Source organism: Hemitrygon akajei, chromosome 1 (assembly GCF_048418815.1).
Source record: "Hemitrygon akajei chromosome 1, sHemAka1.3, whole genome shotgun sequence".
In the NCBI taxonomy this organism is placed as follows: domain Eukaryota; kingdom Metazoa; phylum Chordata; class Chondrichthyes; order Myliobatiformes; family Dasyatidae; genus Hemitrygon; species Hemitrygon akajei.
Genome location: NC_133124.1, coordinates 147,402,485 through 147,421,777, shown reverse-complemented (window position 1 = coordinate 147,421,777; position 19,293 = coordinate 147,402,485). Strand labels below are relative to the sequence as shown.

The 19,293-nt window shown below is 42.0% G+C and overlaps 1 protein-coding gene across 2 annotated transcripts; it reads left to right on the top strand.

The window, feature by feature from the left end:
- The first annotated feature begins 407 nt into the window (after positions 1 to 407).
- On the top strand, positions 408 to 2,925 carry LOC140731300 (protein LRATD2-like). Of its 2 annotated transcripts, none has more exons than XM_073052889.1 (2): positions 408 to 822; positions 1,058 to 2,925. In XM_073052889.1, exon 2 carries the CDS (start codon positions 1,147 to 1,149, stop codon positions 1,990 to 1,992), a length of 846 nt encoding a protein of 281 aa, XP_072908990.1. In that variant the 5' UTR covers positions 408 to 822; positions 1,058 to 1,146; the 3' UTR covers positions 1,993 to 2,925. The 2 variants fall into 2 exon arrangements, with proteins under 2 accessions (XP_072908990.1, XP_072908989.1); XM_073052888.1 differs by having other exon boundaries at positions 408 to 961.
- The last annotated feature ends 16,368 nt before the right edge of the window (positions 2,926 to 19,293 follow it).

The following is a 19,293-nucleotide window of genomic DNA, read 5'->3' as shown; positions in this document are numbered from 1 at the left end:
TCGCACATTGATTGTTTGTTTTAGGGTAGTTTTTCATTGATTCTATTGTATTTTTTGCTCTACTGTGAATTCCTGCTAGGAAAATTAATCTCAGAGTAGTTTATGGTGACATTTTGATACTTTGATAATAAATTTCTTTTGAACTTTGAAGTTTTGCTTCTAGCGCCATGATAGCTTTACAATTCTGATAAACAGGTCACAGAAGCGTACCATCCGAAATGTTTAACGATATACATAGCAGGCCCGTCACTATGCTGAGGTTGAGAAACGAGTAGCTCCGGATTCTAGATGTGTTTGACAGAGTAGCCACAAACACGATTTATGCTCCAGCCGGATATCCAGTGTGGTGGGGGGAAGGGTGACTCAAAGCGATAACGTGTCTGCCCTCACGGTTCCTCCTCAAGCCCTGGAAAGTTGTTTTCAGTGGAAGAGAGCGAATGAGTGTGTGTGTGCGAGAGAGAGAGAAATCCCCGGCTACTGCGTGGGCGACACACTCGGCAGGCTTCAGACAGATCATGTCGCTAGCTCGCTCACCTTGACGTTGGCAGGAGCGGGAGGAAGGAGGGATAGGGGGAGGAGTGAGAGAGCGCTCAGTGCAATCTGAGTCACTCTTAGCTCTGCCCAGCACGGTTGGCGCACACTCACTCCGCGTGTGCTCGAGAAAGTGACCTCGGGAAATCGGAAGGCACGGGCCGCGGCGCGAAAGGGAAAGGACAAAAGGATTTCGTTTCATATTCCCCTGCCTTGCTGCCCTCCTACCTGTGCGGAACTCCCGCAACACCTGAACCGCGCTGCCGGAGAGGAAGAAGCGAGAAGTCCGAGGTAGGATTTCGTACGAGCCGAGGGAAACTTTACAGCGGCACCATTTCGCCGGCGATCTCTCTCAACTTCGCAACTCCCGAGGGAGCGAGTAGCCCCATGGAGATCGGGGGGCAGGAACCGGTTGCCGAGAGGTTTTAAGGTTTGCGCTGGGGGCTTACGTGGCACCGCTGTTTGCTCTGGGTTGCATTTTATGTGTTTACGTGTGCGTTGGATCAATTCCTCTCTGCCCCTGCAGGTGAATTCACTCCTCGCTCGTCGCTGTTTCCTGCCAGAGCTTGGGCTTGACTCTCTGGCCGACTATTAACTGCTCCGGTTTCCCGTGTAATGGGGAACCAAGTGGAGAGACTTACGCACTTGAGCTACGACGAAGTTCCCACGGCTGACCCGGCCGGCGGTGACCGGGAGGAGCCGGGACCGCGCATCGGGGTCTCCTACATCTTCTCAGTGGACGAGGACGATTTGGAGGAGCCGGTGGCGAGCGAAACGCGGACGGGGGAGATCGAGGAGAGCAGTTACGATGCGCGCAACGAAGTAGAGTGCTCCGTCTACTACAGGGACCAGTGCATCTACGAAAAGAGGGGCAATATCGGCAAGAGCGAAGAAGGAGGAGGGGCCGACCTGTCTACGCAGCCCCCCGAGACACTGCTTAATAAATGCAAACCCGGCGACCTGGTGGAATTCGTGGCAAAGAACCAGTGCCCGCACTGGGCCGTGTACGTGGGCGACTTCCAAGTGGTGCATCTGCACAAAGCGGAGATCAAGAACGATTTCTTGACCAACGCCAGCCAGGGCAGGAGGGGCCGACTGGTTAACCACCTGTACAAGTTCAAAGCCCGGCCTCCCGAGAGCGTGGTGCAATGCGCCTTGCAGCAGGTGGGACTCAAGGGGGTCCAGCTGAGCTGGAGGAGCTCCGAGTGCTTCGCCGCCTGGTGCCGGTGCGGCAGGAGGGAGTTTAAGGCAGGGGGCGAGCTGAGAATCGGTAAGCAGCCTTACCGCTTGAAAATCCACCTGAGCGACAAGGTGAGTCACACGCTGGAATTCCAGAGTCTCGAGGACCTGATCGCCGAGAGGAGGAGGAGCGACCAGCTCGGCAAATTGGCCCTGATGCAAGAGCTGGCTACACATTTGCAGACGGAGGAGCAGCACAGGACTGAACTCGACACTCAATGAGCGCGGGTTTAAAAGTTAGCCATTCTCAGCGAGGGCGCAGGATAATGCGTTTGGCAGTTACCACCCCAGGGGAAACTGACATTAAATTCTTGGGCAAGTCGGGATGGAGAACGATTTGGTTTCCTGAGTCTTGGGTGCTTGTTGTTAACTTGGATACCGCCCACACGCAGTTGCAAAACGAGGTTAAAAGTTGTTCTGCACCCGAACTGAAACTTAAAAAAAGACACAATCGCCCCTCAAGCGGCCACTTCGCCAGTTCTCTTCACCCCTCTCTCCCTTTCTACCGCCCTAGCGGCGAGGTGCTTTCTGAGACCGGGAACAGGCTCATCTCCCACCGGGGAAGGCTGCCGGGGTCAATGGAGCTTTCAGCAAGTACGGAAAAGTTTAATGAACTCAATGAGTGACTTTTATGCTAATAGGATTAAGTTGATCTGGAGATGGGTCGAGGTTATAAAATGGAAGACGGGTAAACACTTGACTGAACAATGATTTTATAATCGCAGGGAGAAGTGATTCAGTGAACTGCATCATTCGCCAAATACACTCTCCTGTGTTTTATTAAACATGGAGACTTTATATGGTTGATTTGAGAAATAGTGCTCAATAGATTTTATTTTCTTAAATTTGATTTAAAAGCCGCTACTAATCTAGGCTGGTTTCTAGTGTTTCTGCCATCACGGAGAGAATGTCCATAACTCTTGCATATCTTTATTGAAATTGAATTAAATATTTTTATAATGATATTTTTGAATTAACGTGCACTGTTATGCACAGCTGTTAATTTTCTTCACCTGCCTTAATGTTGGTGTGCATAACATGTTAGCATTTAGAAAGGTTCGAAACATTTAGAGAATACACGGACTATGTATTGATTATGTCTTAATAAGCACTTGTATTAACAGCGAAACCATGTATTAAAAACAATGAATTACATGGTTTTCCTCGTGAGAATCCTTATATCTCAGCACTGTAAAGAGTAGAAGTCAGTTGTCAGGAAACTTGCCTTAACTCACTGCCTCTCGTTGAAGTGGTGTGGGACCATTACTGAACACTGTAAGGCGCCAGGCTCATGAAGGCACTTCCGGCAGGGTGCATGCAGTGGCAAAGGGACACGGGGCTTCCCTCCGCGGTGTACACATAGTGGCCACTTTATTAGGTACACCTGCTCACCAGCTTGTTAATACAAATATTGAATCTGCCAATCATGTGGCACCGACTCAGTGCATAAAAGCATTTAAGTATGGTCAAGAAGTTCAATTGTTGTTCAGACCAAATGTAAGAATGGGGAAGAAATGTGACCTAAGTGACTTTGTCTGTGGAATGACTGTCGGTACCAGACGGGGTAGTTTGAGTATCTCAGAAACTGCTGATTCCTGGGATTTTCACTCATCATAATCCCTAGAGTTTACAGAGAATTGTGTGAAAAGTATAAAAGCATACAGTGAGTGACACTTCTGTGAGTGAAAATGGCTTGTCAATGAGAATGGCCAGACTGGTTCAAGCTGACAGGAAGGTCAGAGTAACTCAAATAACTACTCATTACAACAGTGGTGTGCAGAAGAGTATCTCTAAAAGCACAACACGTCAAACCTTGAAGTGGATGAACTACAGCAGCAGAAGACCATAAACGTACACTCAGTGGCCACTTTAATAAGAGAGTATAATGTGGACCTGCCCCTCCAAAAGCAATGAAATTCAATTTCTGAACCTGTTGTGTAATGAAATGAATATACTTGAATGCTCCTGATAGAATAAAAATCTTGCATAAGCAGTGGTTTCCTTTGTTATGGTATAAAAATTCATTAGCCTGATCAGTGAGACATTTGAAAAATGAATCAAAAATACAGCCATCTCTTGTTATGACCAGTAAATACCGCAGGTGAATTGAGCAGTTTCACAGAAGAGGGAGATCTACTCTGCTGTGTTCTGGGCTAGTTATTCTTAGCCAGCAGACCAGCTAAGAGCATGTGGGTAAACACTTACAAAAAAATTCTAATTTAGGAAGGTCACTCGGAGAAATGGTTAAAACCTGATGTTGTTAGGCTTCAGGCGTGGAGTCTGGACCTGTGAATGTGTTTCAGAAATCACTGAAGCACTGCCACAACAAAACAGCACCATCATCAAGGACGCGGACCGTCCAGGGCATGCTCTCTTCTCACTGCTGTGGTCAGGAAAGAGTTTCAGGACCCTTTAAGTCCCACACCACCACGAAGCCTGATAAGACTGATATGGAATGGCCAATGTCCAGGCTATCAGGCTGCTGAACAAGTATGGATAACTTCAGGCACCTCAACACTGAACTAATTCCGTAACCAATAGTGTCACTTTCATGGACTCTACAACTTATGTTCTCAGTATTATTTATTACTGATGATTATTTTGCATTTTCACAGATTGTCTTCTTTTACACATTGATTCAAAGTATGCATATGTCACCAAATACTATGCTGAAGTTCATTTCTTGCAGGCATTTACAGTAGAACAAAACACTGCAATTGAATCGATGTCAAACTGCAGACAAAGGTTAATAAACATTCAATGTCCAAAAGAAGACAAACTGTGCAAATGCAAAAAAATCAAATTATGATAATAAATTAATTATCAGGAGCCTGGTAGTTGTAGGGTAATAACTGTTCCTGAACTTGATGGTGTGGGACCCAAGGCTGCTGTACCTCCTTCCTGATGGTAGTAGTGAGACGAGAGCATGGTCTGGATGGTGGGGGTTCTTGATGACAGATGCTGCTTTTTATGGGCCGCATATAAATGTGCTCAATGGACTTTTCCATTCCTGGACATTGGCCATTCCGTATCAGGCTGTGATATAACCAGTCTTGTCACTGTACATCTATAGAAGTTTATGCAGTGCTGGAAAGAAATATCTTGATAAGGGGGGAAGATTTTTAAATATTTTTATGGAAGCAAATGAGTTAAATCTGGTCATAACTATCTTACATTAAAATGCTCTTCTTAATGGATTACTCTGGCATTTATGTCCAGACATGAGGTTTAATTATGAGCACTTGAAATAACAGACATCAGTTGAACAGTGTGAAGATGTTGAAGAACTATCTTTAAGATGCATGTATATTTAAAGGCATCTGCTCTTTGAAATGCTTATCCCACTACAAATTCAATCCCACTGCTGTGTAGAGTATTGAAACCTTGCTGCTCTGAGGGAGCCAGAGCATAACTTATTATTAAAAGAGAGCATTACATTTATGTAAGATTTGCTTTTACAATTGTCAGGTGTTGCTAGTCTTTTCACAACAGATATACTACTTTTTAAACTGAATTGTATCAGAATCAGGTCTAACATCACTGATGTATATCATGAAATTTGTTGTTTTGCAGCAGCAGTGCAGTGCAAGACATGAAACATGATAAATTACAACAAGAAATATACACTCAGTGGCCACTATATTAGGCACCACTTGCTGCCTTTTGTCAGCTTGAATTGGTCTGGCCATTCTCCTCTGACCTCTTTCATTAACAAGGTACTTTCACCCACAGAGCTCCCACTCACTAGATGTTTTTGTTTTGTTTCTCACAGGATTCTCTTGTAAACTCTAGAGATTGTTCTACGTGAAAAGCCCAGGAGATCAGCCATTTCTGAGATACTCAAACCAACCCATCTGGCACCAATACTCATTCATTCCATGGTCAAAGTTACTTTATCACATTTCTTCTCCATTCTGTCGTTTGGTCTGAATAGCAACTGAACCTCTTGACCATGTGTGCGTGCTTATTTGCATTGAGTTGTTGCCACATGATTGGATGATTAGATATTTATATTAATGAGCAGATGTACAGGCATAGTTAGTAAAGTGACCACTGAGTGTATATCGTAAAATTTGTTGTTTTGCAGCAGCAGTAAGTTGCAATACACAAAACATACTATAAATTACAATAAGAAATAGATATTAATAATTAGTGCAAAAAGAAAGCAAAAATAGAGGGGTAGTGTATATGGGTTTATTCAGAAAGCTGATGGCAGAGGTGAAGAAGCTGTTCCTAAAATGTTGAGTGTAGTTTCTTGTGCCTCCTCCCTGTTGATAGTACCGGTGCAGTAGAGGAAATCAGACAAGCTACTCATGCATGAGGTGGCATGGTAATGTAGTGGTGAGCACAATGCTTTATGGTACCAGGGACCCAGGTTCAGTTCCTCCTCCTGCTTGTAAAGAGTTTGCATGTTCTCCCTGTGACTCTGTGGGTTCCTTCCAGGTACTCTGGTTTCCTCCCAGAATCCAAAGTCCTGCCAATTGGTAGGTTAATTGGTCTTTGGAAATTGCCCTGTGATTAGGCTAGGGTTAAATTGGGAGATTACCATGGCTCAAACGACCAGAAGGGCCTATTCTTTGTTGTATCTCAAGAAATAAATACCAAATTTCCACAGTATGTGATAATGACTCTAATCTGCTTGTACTGTATACTATTGACTGAGGCCAGATTTGGTGGAGATTCTCTCCTCTTTGATGTGTCTTGAGATCCACTGAAGAATAACAGCAGATTTTCAGCTTCGCATTCCAGATAAAGATTTGAGTACTGGGCAGATCAACCATGATCACATTGAAGGCAGTTCATCCTTGAAGGGTGGCCTGGTCTATTTTTGCTCCTTTCTGAGATTTTTTTGGGTTGATGTATAATGTTAATGTTCCTGTATGCTTAACACATAAGTCACATAAGTAGTGTTTGATGACTCAGGCCTGTACCCAGAGGAGTTCAGAAGAACAAAGTGGGATCTCATTGAAACCTAATAAATACTGAAGGACGTAGATAGAGTGGATATGAAGAAGATATCTCCATTAGTGGGAGAGTCTAGTGTCCAAAGGCACAGCCTCAGAATAAAGGGACAACCATTTAAAACTGAGATGAGGAAGAACTTCAGCTACAGATTTCTTCAAATTCCTCTACTGCAGCAGAGAGAGGAGGTATGGAAAACCAAAGACACACACTCAGTGTTTTAGGAACAGCTCAGGTCAGAGGGTGGTGTATCTAAGGAGTTCATTACACACAGAGAGCCATGGAGGCCAAGTTATTGGGTGTATTTAAGGCAGAAATTGATAAGATTCTTGACTGGTAAGGGGATTAAGGGTTACAGGGATGGGAGAATAAGGTTTAGAAATGATAAATCTGCAGTAGCCTAATTTTGCTACTATATCTCATGTTTAATGCCCAGAAAACACCCCCTGAGTATGCACCATTCCCTGGGTACCACGACAAAGGGTGAGGAAGTTTGCTGAAGTGGTGCTTGAACACGTAACCTTTGGGTTCAGCTTGGGTATAATATGGAGACCCTACTGAAGCCCAACCCAATCAAAGGGAATCCAAACCCAACCAGCCCCTAAATAATTATACTTTGCATCCCTGCTCTAGCCCCTTCTAGACCCATTTTGAGAAAGACAAAGGAAATTCATAAGCTGCTACACTGACATTGGTACTGATAGTGGGGAGTCTATGATCAGAGGGCATGGCCTCAGAATAGAATGACATCCTTTTAGAACAAATATAAAAAGAATTGCTTCAGTCAGAGGCAGTGAAACTGGAATTCATTACCACAGACAGTTGTGGAGGCCAAATCATTTGGTATATTAAAAGCAGAGGTTGATAGGTTCTGATTAGTAAGAACACCAAATGTAATGGGGAGAAGTCAGGAGAAAGGGGGTGAAAGGGATAATAACTCAGCCATGAATGGATGGTGGAGCAGACTCAATGGACTGAATGGCCTAAATCTGCTCCTGTGTCCTATGGACTTGTGCTCAGAGAATACATGAGGTCCTACTAAGCAAATTCTGCCAGACAAAATGAAAATTCAAATATCCAGTCAGAGTATACATCTGACTCAAATCAAATGCATATAGATGGCATCAAAGGGCAGGACACAAGGGACTGAATTATGAAGAGACAATGGACTTTTAAGCTGGAAAGAGGGTAGAACAAATTTACAAGGATGTTGCAGGACTAAATAGACAGTTATAGGGAGAGACAGATAGGCTGGAACTTTTTCCTTGAAAGATAAAGATATGGATGAGTTTTATTTGTCACACGTACATCAAAATATGCAGTGAAATCTGTCATTTGTGTCAAATCGTCAGCAAGAATTGTGCTGGGACATGCATCTGGCACCATCATTGCATGTCCACAGCTGACTAACCCTGGCTTATGTCTGGGTGGAAACCGGAGCATCTGGAGGAAACACGTGTGCCTCCGAGAGAAAGTACAATCTCTTTACAGCCGGCGATGGGCATCAAACCACGATCCTACAGCTGGGTGTGCTACCGTGCTCCTGTGTAGATTGAGGGATGGATGTGTATAAAATTATAAGGGACGGTGAATACACACAATCTTTTGCAACCCAGGGTTGGGAAATCAAGAACTAGAGGGCACTTGATTAAGGTGAGGGATGAGAAAGGTAATAAGAAGCTGCGGGTTAACTTTTCACACATAGGGTGGTCCGTATATAAAACAGGTTGCCAGAGGAAGTCGTTGAAGCAGGTATGTTAACAACATTTTTAAAGCTACTTGGACAATTATATAGATAGGAAAGGTTTAGAGAGATATGGAACAACCTCAGGCAAATGGGACTAGCTTAGGTTGGAATCTTGGCTGGCATAGATGTATTGGGCCAAAGGACCTGTCTCCATGCTCTATGAGAGTCTGACTGTAAATCAGAAATAAAGTCAGAACACAGAACATATAACTTCACAGCACAGTACAGCCGCTTCAGCCCACGATGTTGTGTGACCTTAAAACCTACTCTGAGATCAATCTAACCCTTCCCTCCTACATAGCCCTCCAGTTTTCTATCAGCCATGTGCCTATTTAAGAGTTTAAATATCCCTAATGTATCTGCCTCCGGCAAGGCATTCCATGCACCCATCACTCATGAGTACATAAATATACTGGAAATATTCAGTGTATCAGACAGCATCTGTGGAGATGGAAACATAATTAGCATCTCGAGTTAATAACTTTTTATCAGCACAAGTTCTGGTGAAAAACTATTGGCCCAAAATGCTATCTCCATATCTCTATCCACAAATGCTGCCTGGCCTGCTGAATATCTTTGCATTTTCCATACTTTTCAATAGATAATCAGCATTTGTAGAACTTTGGTCAAGTACCCAAGGGTGACCTTAAGCTAAGGCTGGAACTAGTTGACTATCTGTAGCTCCTCCTGTAACCTGAAAGCTCTGAGCAACACAGTGGGAAGGAAATAATTTATCAGGCATAGACATTGCTAGGTGGGAATTCTGTGTCTGCTCTGCCCACCAGCAGAGTTCCTTTTGGTCACCTTGTGTCTACACTGCCATTTGAGCTGTGAGAGCTGTATTTGGAAGAAGAGATGAAAATGATTTATTTTGCTGTTTCACAAACATTGGTTTGTTTATGTTCAGTCTGCCACTGGCTTTGCAGATATTCCCAGCTGCAAACTGTAGATATAGATGGGCTATCAAGCCACGGGGAGTGCTTCCCTTTGTCCTGGATGTTGTGGTCCGATTTAGATCAGTCCTAATCCATGATTTATGGTAGAAAGGGACACTTCTGATCAGATCTGAAATAATATTATGATTCACAAAGCCATCCCACGAGATGAAAGCTGTTTGCCACATCAAAGTAAGGAACAGCAACAGAGGAAGCACTGTAGTTTTTTTTCTAATTTGTGTAGGGAGTAGTCATTGAGAGCTGTGAAGCCATAACAAAGTGAGTGGGTAGTCAGTCTGAAGTATAAAGGTTGACATTTCTAAGCTTCTTGTCAGTTCTTAACCTGCAAATCAATGCAATTCAATCTGTTAATTACATTGCTTAATGCCAATTCATGGAATGATGTGAAGATTCGGTAAGCAGGCTACCCTTTCAAAAAGAAGCGCATAATATCAAGGGGTTAGGATAGGGGAACACAGTGCACAGCGTCCCACGGTAGTTTGAACGGATAAAGACAAAGTACAGGGTTCAAGTAAGTAATAGCTATTTACTGAATTTACAGTCTGCACTTTAATGTCAGACATTCTTCTAACAAGCATCTACAATAACCACTGAAGCAGGAAACCCTGATATGCCTGTCTTATAATTTTGAGCAAGTGAGGGGTAAACTGTTTTTTACACACAAAAGGTGGTGAACCTTTGGAACAACTAGAGAGACATTGGAGGTAGATACAACATTTAAAATGGGTTAGTACAAGCCTAATGGTGTAGACATTGAGAGGCACAGTGGTCAGCTTGGAGACGCTGGGCTGAAAGGGCTTGGCTTCTGTGCCGTTTATCTCAATGATGTCTATCATTCTAACAAATCACCTAAGGAAGCCTTCTTAAATAGGAAGGAAATAATCAGGCAAGCAAAGCTAATTTATAGACCAGGTGAAAACGTAACTCTGTCTGGGCTACTAAGCAAATGAAGACAACTTAAATCTGAGTCCTAAATTCCTACTTGGTTTTTTTTGTCAGCTAGTGTATTCTTAAACCAGATTTTGTTTGTGTTTATGACTAAAGTCTCCTGGTACTTGTAAAATGACTGTACAACCACTCGTCCAGCAGCCTCATGTCAACAATTTCCAATGCCCATTCTAGGAAGAAACTATCTATGGGCTGTGAAAGCATCTCATATTTGTTCAGTAATGCCCTTCTATGATCTCATGATTCCATTAACCGTACCTGCCATTAACATTCATTCAAACTTATACAGTATATTACAATTTGCACAGACTATGATAACTCCTGAAGGACTATTTAAATTAATTCAAAGTGATAAATTAACCATATTTTATATCAACATATTTTATGCTTGAATACAATTATCACAATTACAGCATCAATAAGTTAATGTAACTTATTTGAATTCCTGATCATGAAATGCTGAGAGAAAGTGAATAAAAAAATAAATATTAATTTGGTCTGTGTTTGTGCAGGTGTTTTATATTCAGTCTTTGTCTTTCCCGAGTTGAAAAGATTTAATTTTCTTTCAGGTTTCCACGTATGATTTCAAATCTCAATTTCTGACAATTCTCATCACGTATGAAGTGCTAGTAGTGTTCTACTGTTTACTTCTTAACTTGCATTTGCATCTTATTATTTGATAATTTGTTTGTGGTATTATTACTTTATGTGTTATGTATGTGATTTTATGTATTACATTGTGCACCTTGGACATCGTTTCATTTAGCAGTACGGTCGAATGACCTGTACTTCAAAGATTTTGAAATCAGATATCCTGTAACAAATTTGTTTTCAGAATTAGCAAGTGCTTTCATGAACAATTTTCTATTAGAAGCCTAACTTTGTTAAAGTTTAGGACTGAAGGTCACATTCTCTGCAGAGCTTTCCAGATCAGATGTGTTTACAAATCCCAGCATGCAGCATTCTGAGCATGTGCAGTGTGGAAAAGTCTTTTAATGGGGTTGGAAACATTAGACTTAGGTTTGTCATTGCGTTTATCAGAAAGAAGGCTGTTGGAATTTTATCTTTAAAAACAGCTAAAGGGTAAATATTTATAAAGATCTTTATAGAGATAATGTTTCACAAAGGAAAAGAAGGCTATAATTAAGTTATTATTGTACTGCAGAAATTTGCTGGTTTTAGCTTGTCAGAAGTCGACTAGTCTGGGAATAAAATATATTATTCCTGTTATTTTTCCTGTTATTTGAGGAAAGGGGGAATTATGAGTGTGAGCGCAGCTTGTTGCTCTCTGTGTCGGATGTGGGAGGCCCTGGAGTCTCCTAGCCTCCCGGACGTCCACATCTGCGCCAGGTGCGCCGAGCTGCAGCACCTAAGGGACCGTGTTAAGGAACTGGAACTGCAGCTCGATGACCTTCGTCTGGTCAGGACGAGTGAGGAGTTACAGGCAGGTGGTCACATCAGGGCCATGGGAGGCAGACGAGTGGGTCACGGTTAGGAGAGGGAAGGGAAAGAGTCAGGTACTAGAGAGTACCCCAGTGGCTGTACCCCTTGACAATAAGTACTCCTGTTGGGGGGGGGGTGGAAGAGCCTGTCTGGGGGAAGCAACAGTGGCCGTGCCTCTGGCACAGAGTCCAGCCCTGTAGCTCAGAAGGGTAGGGAAAGGAAGAGGAAGGCAGAAGTAATAGGGGACTCGATAGTTAGGGGGGGTAGACAGGCGATTCTGTGGACACAGTCAGGAGACCCGGATGGTAGTTTGCCTCCCTGGTGGCAGGGTCCGGGATGCTTCCGATCGCATCCAAGATATCCTGAAGTGGGAGGGTGAGGAGCCAGAGGTCATGGTACATATAAGGTACCAATGACATAGGTATGAAAAGGGAAGAGGTCCTGAAAGGAGAATATAGGGAGTTGAGAAGAAGGACCACAAAGGTAGTAATCTTGGGATTGCTGCCTGTGTCACGCGACAGTGAGAGTAGGAATTGAATGAGGTGGAGGATAAATGCCTGGCTGAGGGATTGGAGCAAGGCGCAGGGATACAAATTTCTGGGTCATTGGGACCTCTTTTGGGGCAGATGTGACCTGTACAAAAAGGACGGGTTGCACTTGAATCCTAGGGGGACCAATATCCTGGCGGAGAGATTTGCGAAGGCTACTGGGGAGACTTTAAACTAGAATGGTTGGGGGGTGGGAATCAAATTGAAGAGACTAGGAGAGGGGAGGTTAGTTCACAAATAGAGAAAGCTAGTAGACAGTGTGTGAGGGAGTCACAGATGTTTGTGGAGGCCAAGTCAATGTGTGTATTTAAAGCAGAAATTGATAGGTTCTTAATTGTTAAGGATTATACAGAGAAAGTGGGAGAATGGGGTTGGAAAAAAAATCAGCATTAATTGGATGGTAAAATAGACTGGGTGGGCCGAATGGCCTAATTCTACTCCTATATCTGACAGTCCTATGGCCTTTGGCTTTTCCTGGCTTTTGAGCCAGTCAAATTTCTGAATATTTTTGAATGATCGTTTTAAGTAAAGTGAATCAGTTTTAAAATGACATAAAATAGTGACTAAATTCTACTGAAATGGTGCCAGTTCAACGGGCAGATTCTCCAATGAAACTGCAGAGAATTGTGTTCTACACCTGGTCTCCATTTCAAAAAGTAATCAGGAAAGAAGAACATTTGCCTGAAAGTTGCCAACTTTCTGATTCTGAGCTGATTACCAGAAGCTGTGTATTGATTGCAGTTGGTAGTTCTTCCAGCAATTTCCATTCCTTTGGTTTTTGTACAGGTTGTTTAGTGCCATCTTTCAAAATCAGAATCAGGTTTATTATCACTGAGACGTCATGAAATTCATGGTTTTGTGGCAGCAGTACAGTATATTAAAAATTATGACGAGAAATATAAAAAATAAGTAGTGGAAAAAGAGAGCAAAAGAGTGAGGTCATGATCATGGTCATGCTTCATTCAGAAATCTGATAGTGGAGGGGAAGATGTTATTCCTAAAATGTTCAGTGTGTGTCTTCAGGCTCCTGTACCTCCTCTCTGATGGTAGCAATGAGAAGATGGCGTGTCCTGGCTAGTGGGGGTCCCTAATGATTGATGAGGCATCACCTTTCAATGCTGGGGAGGCCAGTGCCCACGATGGAGCTGGCTGAGTTTACAGCTTTTTCCAATCCCGTGCGGTAGCCCTGCCATACCAGATGGTGATGCAACAAGATAGAATGCTCTCCATGGCACTTGTAGAAATTTGCTAGAGTCTTCGGCAATTTACCAGTCTTTCTACAGGAAAGGTGAAGCCCCTGTCAATGTTTTGCCTCACTAATGAATTGAATGCCAGTGGTGTTTTGTAAAATAGCTCTTACTGTCTGAATTGCTGCCAGAACAATAACGATCATAGTTGTGCATCATGTTTACCTAAATATCCTTATTGTCAAGTGACATAATTTTGTGTCGGACAGAAGTTGTGTCATTGCAACATAGTGCTTTCAAACTATTAAAATAATTCTAACACCTTAAAAATTCATTGGTGCTTTGTGGGATGAATGGATTCAAAGATTAATTAAAGAAAAATTGGTCTTTTAAGATATCCAGCAATTTTCAGACATCCATAGTAATTTACTGTTAATGATGTGCTCATTGTAATATCATCATGGTCATTGTGGAGGAAATACAGCAGCCAGAGTTTAGAGTGAGCTCCCAGAAACAACAAAGTGATGATTCATAAGCACAAGTGATTCTGCAGATGCTGAAAATCCAGAACAACGCACACACGATGCTGGAGAAACTCAGCAGGTCAGGCAGCATCTAAGCAAACAATTGAAGTTTCAGGCCAAGACCCCTCATTAGGACTGAGTGATTGTTCTGTCTTGTTGAATTATGAGAGGTATAGATAAGATGAAGTTTTTCAGGGTAAGCAAAGCATTCCAAAAGGAGATACTTCTGAAAGAGCAACATTCATTTAGTCCTGCCCAGAGTATTGTGCTTCAGTCTCCAGAGTGGGAATTGAACTGTCCACCTTCTGACCCAGAGAACATTACCCTCTGTGTCACAACTGCAACCTAGAGAAGGAATCACTGATATGGGTAAACAATATTAAGAAAATATGTTGACTAACATAATTCTCTTGTCTGGCTAATAAATTGAGTGATAGAATTACAGAGCAGAATCAGACCCTTCAGCCATCTAGTCTGTGCTGAAACATTTTAAACTGCCTACCCCCATAAACCTGCACAGACACCATAGCCCTCCATACCCCTACCATCCATGTACCTGTGCAAAATTCTCTTAAACATTGAACTCGAGCTCATATGTACCACTTGCACTGGCAGCACCTTCCACACTCTCACAACCCTCTGAGTGAAAAATCTTCCCCTCATGTTCCCCTTAAACTTTTCATCTTTCACCCCTATCCAATGACCTCTGGTTGTAGTCTCACCCAACCTCAGTGGAAAAAGTCTACTGGCATTTACTCTATCTATACTCATAATTTTGTATACCTCTATGAAATCTCCTCTCAATCTTCTGTGTCTAAAAAATACAGTCCTAACCTATCCAATCTTTCCATATAACTCAGGTCCTCTAGAACTGGCAACATCCTTGTAAATTTTCTTGGTACTCTGTTAAGTTTACTTACATCTTTCCTGTAGGTAGGTAGCCAAACTGCTCACAATACTGCAAACTAGGACTCACCAATGTCTTATATTACTTCAACATAACGTTCCATCTCCTGTATTCAATACTTTGGGAAATGAAGGCCAATGTGCCAAAAGCTTTCCTTATGACCCTATTTACCTGCGACACCACTTTACATAATGAAAGCAATTTGTCGCTATAAAACTTCAGTACAAGAAGTTTCAAGTTGGGACCTGAATGAATGAGAGTGAAGGTGGAAGATTGAGCGTGGAACCAATGTAAATTATACCAAAGTTTCAAAGTAAATTTATGGTCAAAGTACATATATATCGCTATATTCTACCCTGAGATTCATTTTCTTACAGGCATTTACAGGAAAGTAAGGAAATACAACAGAATTTATGATAAACTATACAAAAATAAAGAATGACAACTAATGTGCAAAAGAAGACAAATAGTGCAAAAAAAAGAGTAAATAAATATAAGAACCTGAGTTGTAGAGTCCTTGAAAGTGAGTCCTTTGGTTGTGGAATCAGTTTAGTGTTGAGCTGGATGAAGTTATCCATGTTGGTTCAGGAGTCTGATGTTTGAAGAGTAATAACTGTTCATGAACCTGGTAGTGTGGGACCGAAGGCTCCTGTACCTCCTTCCCAATGGTAGATGCAGTGACTTTAATGATTAGCCAAGTTATTCATTCTACTTCTGCTGTGTGGGGAAGGTAAAAACTCAAGTTAAAAAGGGAGCATAGGTACAGTTTCTATTGATTTACAATGTTTTATGGACTTCTGGACATAACTTTGACATTAAAGGTACAAATACCAAATGTCAGAGCTAGCACTGCTGACCATATTAAATTAGTTGAAATGATGAACTGCACACATACAACCTAGACTATTTGACATCTTAGCTGCCAATGCAGCACATGGAGCCAAAAGAGACACAGGCTGTTTCACAGTCTGCTGTAAAATGCCACTGCAGAAGAACAAAGACTTCCACTTTTCAATCTGACAATGTGGGCTCTGTGCCACAATAGATAAGATGTTGGACTTCTACTGATATGTATGAAATAATTCAAAGGTTGTTGGTTCAAGTCCTATCAGAGAGGATGTTTACATGGTGGCATAGTGATTAGTGTAACACTATTACAGGGCCTGTGACCCGGGTTCAATTCCCGCCACTGTCTTGTAAGGTTTTATATGTTCTCCCCATGACTGCATAGATTTTCTGTGGGTGGTCCAGTTCCTTCCCACTTTCCAAAGATGTACAGGTTAGTAAGTTAATTGGTCACATGGGCGTAATTGGGCAGCTTGGGCTCATTGGATTGGAAGGGCCTGTTACTGCGCTGTATCCCTTTACATAAAATCTAAGTGCGTTTCGGTTCGGAAAGGATGCAAGCATACTCAATAAATCCAGCAACCATAATAGAATCAATGAAAGACCACACAAAACATCCAGCAAACCATTCAAGTTGCACTCAGTCAGAAATACTCACCTAAAGTATGGGATCAAAGTTGGAGGAAAGGCAGACACTAAACAATCACTAAACCATTCAAGTTACACACAGTGGCTTATCCAAAGTGTACAGCACACTTCCAACGTTTCCGATGCAGCATCCCGATTTCGTCCTTCCAGCTTGCTAGATTTATACTCTACTGGCACTGTGGTTGCAACAGATAAACAGCATCTAGTGGGAAGTGCTGCCATACTCCTAGAAGGGCCAATCCCTAGTTGCCGTGGGGAGCGGCTTTCAATGAACAGGTAAGATGCACACATACTGGAGCAATAAATCAGGTTTCTTGTGTTCTCTTTTAATTGAACCATTTATAGTGTCTTGTTATTCAACCTATTAAAATTTATTTACTATGATTTAAATTTACAGATATAGTGTAGATTAATGGTACCCTAGGGCTAAGGAACTTCATCCTCACTCTGTTCTAAAGGGAGATCCTGCTTTTCTGAAGTTGTGTACTCTGGTATTTTTTTCTCTGGATTCTGATTTTTTTTTGTTGCAAGATCAGAGGTGGAGAGGGTCAGCAAGTTTAAATTCCTCAGTATTATTAATTCAGAAGATCTATCCTGGGATCACATAAGTGCAATTAAGAAGAAAGCATGGCAGTGCCTCTACTTCCTTGGGAGTTTGCAAAGATTCAGCATGGCATATAAAACTTTGACAAACTTCTATAGATGTGTAGAGGAGAGTATATTGTCTGGCTGCTTTACAGCCTGGTATGGACACACCAATACCTTTGAATACAGTTCTGTTCATCATGGGTAAAACTCTACCCACTATTGAGAACATCTACTTGGAGTATGGTCACAGGAAAGCAGCATCCATTGTCAGGGAACCCCACCACCAAGGCCATGCCCTCTTCTTGCCGCAGCCATGAGGAAAAAGGTACAGCAGCCTCAGGACAAACACCACTTGGCTCAGGAACAATTATTACCCTCTCAACCATCAGGCTCTTAAACCAAAGGGATGACTACACTTAGCTCCATCACTGAAACGTTCCCTCAACCCATGGACTCTTCATCTCATGTTCTCGATATTCATTGCCTGTAGATTTATTATTATTCTTTCTTTTTGTATTTGCACTGTTGTCTTTTGCACACTGGTTGAATGCTTAAGTTGTGTGGTCTTTTGTTGATTCTATTGTGGTTATTATGGATGTATTGAGTATGCCTGCAAGAAGATGAATCTCAGGGTAATTTATGGCGACATGTATATACTTTGATAATAAATTTACTTTGGCGCCAGATTCTCCAAATATTGCTAAGGTTGTGGGCTCTGATTGTAGACACTCGTTACATGAAACAAGTCCATTAATACCACATCAAAAGGTGCCCTCATGTGCTCTCTGTTTATCTCATCCAAGCACTTAAGGTCAATGATGTTTCATCAGAACTATAGTCCCTTTCCAATCAAACGTCAATGACTGGCAACATTAACTCTGCAACCTTTCTCCACAGAGCTGCCAAATCTGCTAGAGATATCTGACACCATCAATTTTCAATGTGAACAGCCTAACAGATACAATTGGATGAAGAAATTTATCTATAATGGGTGTTCCATTTTGTACCGACTTTGTCACTCTTTGCTTTTTATATCAATTTGTTTCATTGGTCTGTTTACCTTTTCAGTCCAGAAACCAGTACAAAAGATGGATGCCGAAAATAATCAGGTAAAAGTATGATTGGAAAATAACTAATTGATCTTCACTTAAATCAAAACTTTACAATTAAAAGAGAAACAAGACATCACATTTCCCTCACCTCAGGGGCAAACTGCAAATAATTTCTTGTGGCAGCACCAAAGCGACGGACACTCGGTGGCCAGTTTATTGGGTACACCTATACACCTGTTTGTTAAATCAAATATCTAATCAGCCAATTGTGTGGCAGCAACTCAATACATAAAGGCAGGTATGATGAAGAGTTTCAGTTATTGTTCAGACCAAGCAATAGAATAGTGAAGAAATACGATCTTGGAAAGAAATATTGCCCGTGGAATGATTGTTAGTGGCAGATGAGTAGTTAGAGTATCTCAGAAACTGCTGATCTCCTGGGATGTTCATGCAGAATTAGAATTTACAGTGAATGGTATGAGAAACAAAAAGCATCCAGTAAGTGGCAGTTCCATGGGTGAAAATGCTTTGTTAATGAGAGAGGTGAGAGGAGAATGGCCAGACAGGTTCAAGCTGACAGGAAGGCAACAGTAATTCAAATAATCATGTAAAATTTATAATAATCAAGTAATTCAAATAACAGTGGTGTGCAGAAGGGCATCTACATGTCAAACCTTGAAATGGATGGACTACAGCAGCAGAAGACCACACCAGGTTGTACTGTACCTAATAAAGTGACAACTGAGTATAAAATCCTTTATTGCTGTAGCTTCTTCTACTGTCTTAAATATTGTTCAATACAATGGACATGGGAAATAAGAAAGGAATGGAACTGGGAATTGTGCCAAATCCTCTAGTGCTGGTGGAAAACACAAACTGATGTTTAACTGTTTTAATTGATCATGAAAAAGGTAAGTGCATTATTGTTGCTTCTTTGCACATAGATTTGGAACAATTCCAGATTACCAAACAATGGGTTGTGTGCTTAAAGTGCTGGTTTTTATCATCCCACATGTTTTTGTAAATTTCCGGATTATAAACTGCAAGATAAGGGAGCCACATCTGACTACAAAGTTTGTTTTTGGAGGAGGGTCCTCATTCTAATGAAGCTCCACCTCAGCATGGATGCAGCATTGGCTGAGTGGGACTAAAGGGAGACTTTTCTGA

Coding starts and splice junctions, on each gene's coding strand:
- LOC140731300 (XM_073052889.1), top strand. CDS start 1,147: ATGGGGAACCAAGTGGAGAGACTTACGCACTTGAGCTACGACGAAGTT.